The 7,016-nt window shown below is 37.4% G+C and overlaps 1 protein-coding gene across 1 annotated transcript; it reads right to left on the bottom strand.

Moving 5' to 3' along the window:
* Positions 1-4,158: 4,158 nt before the first annotated feature.
* id4 (inhibitor of DNA binding 4) lies at positions 4,159-6,761 on the bottom strand. Its single transcript, XM_065246481.2, has 3 exons — positions 6,251-6,761; positions 5,701-5,759; positions 4,159-4,774 (listed from the first exon to the last, which is right to left on the bottom strand). Exons 1-2 carry the CDS (start codon positions 6,581-6,583, stop codon positions 5,715-5,717), a joined length of 378 nt encoding a protein of 125 aa, XP_065102553.2. The 5' UTR covers positions 6,584-6,761; the 3' UTR covers positions 4,159-4,774; positions 5,701-5,714.
* Between the last annotated feature and the right edge of the window lie 255 nt (positions 6,762-7,016).

The raw sequence follows: 7,016 nt of genomic DNA on the forward strand, positions 1-7,016 counted from the left end.
GACAATTTTATGACAGTGTCCACTCGGTGAACGTGATTTCACCAAGTAGGATGTGATCCTGGATCAACACCATTGTTGGTCCTGGATCAACATTTTCATAAACCAATCAGATTGCAGGATCAGGATTAGTTTGTATGTTAGATTTAGGTTTAGGATTGGGTTAGGGGCTTTTAAGAAATACTCCTCAAACTATTATTTCACACTAATTTGATGGTTTAAAAATGGTTAGGGTTTGAGTTAAGGGTATCTTTGATTAAAACGTTGATCCAGGATCAACAAAAAATGTTGATCCAGGATCACATCTTACTTAGACTCTAAGAAAAAAGGTACAAAAAGTGTCACTGGGACGGTACCTAGTAGGTCCTAATACCAGTTGGGTACAATGTACTTTTAAGGTACCAGTATATACATCTAATGTACCAATGCGTACCTTTGAGGTACCATTATGCACCTTTTTGAAAAGTACCCCCCCAGTGACAACTTTTGTACCTTCTTGTACCTTTTCAGATATTTAATGGCCACATTTGTTATAGTGTCTTTAATTTATGCTGATTTAAATGAAAATAATTTGTATGAATTATTTATAAATCTTCATATTACAGTAAGTTCTTTTTATAAAACAGGGGAAAAAATGATGTGTAAAACAATAATAAAAAGAAAAAATGTAATGTAAAATGTAAATAAATGTAATTTAGATCCGTTTTCCTTTTCTTTCAGGATTCTACCATTCTACCAATTTTATTTTATTCATGCTATGATACTGTAAATAATGGAATATTTATGATTTTTGACACAAACTACATGATTCTTGATGGTTTATTTATCAACATAAACACAACTTTTAAAAAGGTATCTAAATCTTTCCAGCTTTTCGATGTCCAGATCTTGTCTTTGTTTATGAGTGAGTGAGTGTCATTGTGTGCTAATAGCTACTTTAAATAGCACCAATTAGGCAGAAGCCCGAGATGTTCAATCACTCTGAGTCTATTAGCCTGTAATCAGGTGCTGCTCAGGACCTTCTGTGTTCAGGTCTCTCGCCCACTCCATCTCTCCTTGTCCACATCCCTCTATGGGGGGTTAAAGAGAACGAAAAAAGGGAATGAAGCCCCTTGATGGCCATAAAACAAAGACTGAATGTTCACAGACAGTATGGGGGTATAGTTTTGGGCGGCTCATACAGTAACTGTTTTTCTTTTTTGCACATATAATTGAAGAATAACACATAAAAGTGTTGATCTTATATCTCCAGATCAGTTTTATTATTGAACACGGCTTAAAATGGACAGATGCGCACACAAGCATTTACGCAGACCCGCACACACATCGTCGTACTGTCTCACACCTGTTCAAACAATCCCGACTTTACAACAGCAGCCCAAGCTGCTTGTTTTGATAATAACTCTGTTGGCCGAAAACATTTCCAGACCACTGATCCTTGTTTGACTGCTGCTCCGTTGAGTTTGACCAACGCCACACGGAGGCCGGGTCTTATCAAACAGGATGTGATCATTTCCCACACTCGCCCTATTTGCTGCTTAGAGCCAGACGAGGCGCCATCAGTGTACAGGAGAGGCAGCAAGGTGTGCAAACTCAAACAAACAGTATAATGCACATAAACTCTCGTATAGGCTACCGGATGACCTGTTTATGGAAAATTATATGGATAGCATTTAAAAAAAATGACTGATCATTGGGAAACTTCAGGTGTTCTCGCATGTGTAAACCATATATGTGACCCTGTCTATGAAATCAATAATCTAAACATACGATTATTATATTAATAATAAAATATTAATAATATTAAACTATTAAAGATAACAAGATTATATGTTGTAAGATGAATTTATGCAAAAAACTGTAAATCAACATGACTTTGGTGTTCACAGACTGGGTCACATACAGTATGTGCTTATAATCCATTGGCATATGGGGGAGGTGTGGCTGTTTCCACTGTGTATGTTTGGGCTTCATCTGAATGACATAGGCAGTAAATGTGTTGTTAGCTGTGTATGTAGTAGAAACACAGGTGCTTTGGTACCTGTTGGGGATGAGGGTCCCTCAGGGGCCGCTATTAGTACATACACTGGCTCTGCCCTTAAGGAATTTCTTATTTTTTACACTAAGGCTGACGATTGCTGAGAAGCACCAAACCTGAGACTCTGACATCACGTGACACTGTGAACTCAGAGCGTGCTGAGAAACTCTGCAAATATGCAGGTGGTATCTACAGTATCCCACAGACAATCTACAGGCTTGACTGTTTTTAACCTTGAGAGAGACCCAGAGAGAATGGGGAGTTGCTATAACTGTAACACTTTGATTCTGATGGGCGAACAATGTGACCAGAGATAATAAAATGTAGAGTAAACTGCAAAATCTGCACATTTGGTTCAATTGTCTTTGCTTTTTTCTTCTTCTGCATAATCTACTCTAAAATAAATCAGTCCATTAGGGGGCACAATCAGAGAAGAGACGGCAAGCTTAGACACAATCCATAGCGTAACAATGAACAATGAAAATTCTGCTTTTATTTTTTTATTTGATTGTATGATGTACTATCCTTGGAATATTTTGAAGGAGAATTACATTTAATAAATCTGTTTTTATTACACTCTTCAAAAATAAAGGTGCTTAAAAGGTTCTTCACAGTGATACCATAAAAGAACCATTTTAGGTCCAAAAAAAGAACCATTCAGGCAAAGATAGAAGACAAATTACTATCTTATATTTTATAATCTAAAAAATATTTTTTTCACAACAAAGAACCTTTTATAAAACAGGAAGTTAATCGGATGTTAGGTTTTTTAACCATTCAGACAAAAATAGTTCTTCATGAAGCACCTTTTTTAGGGTGTATATTTTGTCTACACAGTGACAGATAGCAGGATAATTTTAGCTCAGATTTATTAACAGACATAGTTATCTTTTGTGCTTTCAAGAACATTTTTGTGATTTTTGAAGTGGGGGTTTGTGGGTGTCAGAATGCAACACTGAATTTAACTCGCATCTATGGAACATGAAAATTTGTTTGAATCTTTTTTTGCTTTAAAGTATTAACCGAAAAGCACCAGTGCAACATCTTTAGCACACAGAAGCCACAAAAATGCCAGTTGTATATCTTTTTATAACTTTATATGCCTTATCTTATTTTTTATTTCCATTTCTCAAGGACTAGAGATTTTAAATGTGACCCTGCATGACCAGAAAACCAATTTTGAAATTTATGATTTGTTAGGATAGGACAATTTTTGACCGAGATACAATTATTTAAAAATGTGGAATATGGGTGCAAAAAATAAATAAAATAAAAATATAGATTTTTGCCTTACAAAAATAATGTTTTGATATGTTCATTGTAGGAAATGCACAAAATATCTTTATGGTGCATGATTTTTACTTCATATCCTAAACAGAAAAATCGATAATGTTGACCCATACAATGTATTGTTGGCTATTGTTATATACCTGTGCCACTTAAGACTATTTTCTGGTCCAGGGTCACAGTTTTTGTGCTCAGTGGTTACAGTATAAATACAGTACATCCATGGCAAGATATATAAAGGTAAGCTGTAAATAGATAGAGGTCAAACATATTTATTTGAAGAAGAAAAAATCAATATCATTATTAATATCATAAAAGATTAAAGTATTATCTTTTGAACTGCTTCAGGCAGGATGTACACACTTGCTCAAGAACATAACATTCAGATCTGGAAAGACAAGATGTTTGTCTAATAGAAATTTAATACAAATATTCAATATTCTGCACATACTGGAGTGGTTTTTCTACATGATGTAAATTAATCCTCCACCTTTATTGAAAACAAATTCAGTGTCAATCAATAATGTGAAAATAGACATTGGTCATATTTTGTTAAACCGTAAAAAAGGATGTTTTTTTTAACAAACAAATGCCTACTTCTCTCATCCATGAATGGTTGTAATACTGCCTTATTCATAACGGATAATTAATAACTTTAAATAAAGCAGTTGTAAGATTTTCATCTGCAGTGTTGTTAACTGATTTCTATATATATATATATATATATATATATACAGACAGCATCTTTAAGTAGAACGATAAGTGTTTAATGTATATGTTTATAGAAATTGTGCTCACGACCCATCGCACGAGAAAGAAAACCGCGCACAAACAAATTAGTATATGATGTGAGACCTTTATTAGCAGAACATCATGTAATCATTCACTACACTTACTGTATGTGAAAACACAATATTTACAGAACAAAACACCTTTCCATAAAAAATATTTTAGAATAATTACAATCAGCTGATTGAACATATATTTTCTTACACATACATTTATAGAACATCCTGCTTCTTGATATATACAGCATCATCATTTCCCAACACGTATCGTCATTGTATTATACAAATATTAAACAGCGTAATTGCAGGGAAATCCCTGTTTAACACAAATCACCTGACAATTGATGTCAGATGTTTATATTTCCACACTTTATTCATAAAGCTTTACGGCCTGACGTTTTAGTTGAATTCCAGCGGTGGGGTTAGAGAAGGGGGCACTGGGGGATTCTCTGTCCGAAATGAGGCTTTTTTCCACTGAGTATAAGGGACACAGGAGAAATCTGTCTGGCTTCACTACGTCTTTGACGGCCGATGTTAAAACGTTTACATATTATGATTTAGTAGCTATTAGTTTCAGTGCTGGTCCCTCCCATGTGATCGGGCCTGGTGTGTGTAGGAGTCCCTGGTGAAGTTGGGCTTGGCTTTGGATGGGTTCAGTGCACACCTGTGAGAAAGGAATGAATAGAAGGGGTGTGTGAACTGTCTGCTCCAGACTGACTGGCGCCACCGACAAAACAGAGAGCGTGCTTGATCAACAACCCAAAACAAACCAGGGCAAACAACGAGCACCGTGCTGCGTGGGCCTGGACCGCTAAACCTCACAGCTGCAGGCCAACCAGCCCTGACACTTCACTCTGAAGCGGTTGCTTTAACATTGATGTACAGCCGGTCAGAGCGGCTGCCAGCACTTGTGATCACTTGTTACGGTCCGGCCCAAGTCAGAATAAAACCGCATTCATGCTAACAAAAATATTATGGTAATAAATTCTATCTACTGTATGCGGTTTCTAGTGTCTCTATTAATAATTGCAGTCGTTGCAGCTGCACGTTCTGCCAGCTCTGTTGCTGGTTACTCAATTACCTTGACAGTTTAGTCCTGTACTACTTGTAGTTGCGAATAACTAAAACTGTGAAATAAAGATGAATTGATCATACTTTGTACACTGCTGTGGTCCTTATGGGCGAGCTTATTGTACGGTCTTAATTCAGGGTGATGTTTAAATGAGTGCGTCATTGAAAAAGATTTGCATCATGTGTTTTAGATGCACATGCATCGTTGTAGCAAAAGCTATAGTGTATAAATAATCATCCCCAAATATATAACTAACATATAAAATAGAATTTTATTACTAGTTTACTATTTATATGAATTATATGGGAAATAATTTTTTATTAGCTTAAAACCTATTATTCACAAAACATATTGTTAAAATCGAATATGAACAGGAATGCACAGAAGTGGTAAAGAATAAATTTTCATCACACCCAATGTGCTGATAGGATTATTATACATAACATTACTGTATGTCCTTAGGTGAGACTTAAAAGAGCTTAAGTCTATTATTTAAAAACTGTATTTGTTGTACTCACCAGTGTGCAACATTTCAGCGACACAAAATCGAGTCTTCCGTATTGACACCCGTCGTCCTCTGAAAGCAAAGAAAACAGGTGCATTTAATCTTACTGCGGCTCAGGATGGGGTGAGGTGTCTTATGAGTTACAATGGCCATCAGTAAGCATCTGTACATGGAGTCAATTTCTTCAACTTGATATTCATTATTCATAAGACAACAGAATAATAAATATACATATATAAAGGATTATCTTAAATAATACACACATATGCCTGCCTGCCTGCCTGCCTGCATGCATGCATGTGTGTACAATGTGTAGGTTTTGTGTCCATAAGTGTCTATAATAAATTAGAGAAATAACCTTAACTAAATAAAGATATGAAATAAAATGTTTCAATATTGAACAAAAAAACACAGGCCTCTGATCTGACACATCATCTTATTTTGTGTGGTGCATTACAGAAACACACTACGGTCACTTTCATGCGTAAAGAGGATACTGGGCACAACCACGATCACTACAGTCATTTAATAGCCATGGAGTGCCACTATAAAATCGTGCTTACCTGCTCTGTGTTGAGCTGTGTGAGAGGGGTCCGTGTGGACGCGGGTGGGCTCGTCTGTTTCAGGAGAGCCGGGTGCGTCTCCAGCGCCAGCTGCAGGTCCAGGATGTAGTCAATGACATGCTGGAGGATCTCCACTTTACTGACTTTCTTATCCTGGGGTATAGTGGGCACGAGGCGCTTGAGTCGGCTGTAGCAGTCGTTCATGTCGTACTGCAGACAGAAATGATCCTCCTCATCCATTTTGCATTGGCTGCGCTCCGACAAATAACGCATGGAGAGCGGACTGCAGCTGGAGGAAACCTTATGAGGGCGAACCGGTGCGCTGGCCTTCATCGTTATAAATAAATAATCGAAAATTAATGATGAGCAAAAACACAACAAGAGGTTTCGGTTGAAACGCGGCGTCTTTCAATGCGCAAAATGTAAAGTGGTGCACGCGAGAAAGGAGCGCAGTTTTATCCCGAGCACATCTCCTCTGTGAGTCTGAACGCACAGTGTACGACAGATGAGGAGTTCAGGCTGATCATATATAGAGAGAAAGGGGAGGCGCCAACCGCGCGAGAAACCGGTCAGTCACGCGCACCCGCGATGATGGAGCAGCGCGCGACCTATAACTGCGGAGGGTCTCGAGGAGAAAGAAAAGAGGCTACTGGGGGAAACTCTCCGTGTATGTGTGTGTGCCTGTGTATGTGTGTCCACAACAGTACAACGACAAAGGTACCGCTTTAAAATAATGTCAACACAAATTATAACACATTATAAACAC

This window comes from Paramisgurnus dabryanus, chromosome 13 (assembly GCF_030506205.2).
Source record: "Paramisgurnus dabryanus chromosome 13, PD_genome_1.1, whole genome shotgun sequence".
Taxonomy (NCBI): domain Eukaryota; kingdom Metazoa; phylum Chordata; class Actinopteri; order Cypriniformes; family Cobitidae; genus Paramisgurnus; species Paramisgurnus dabryanus.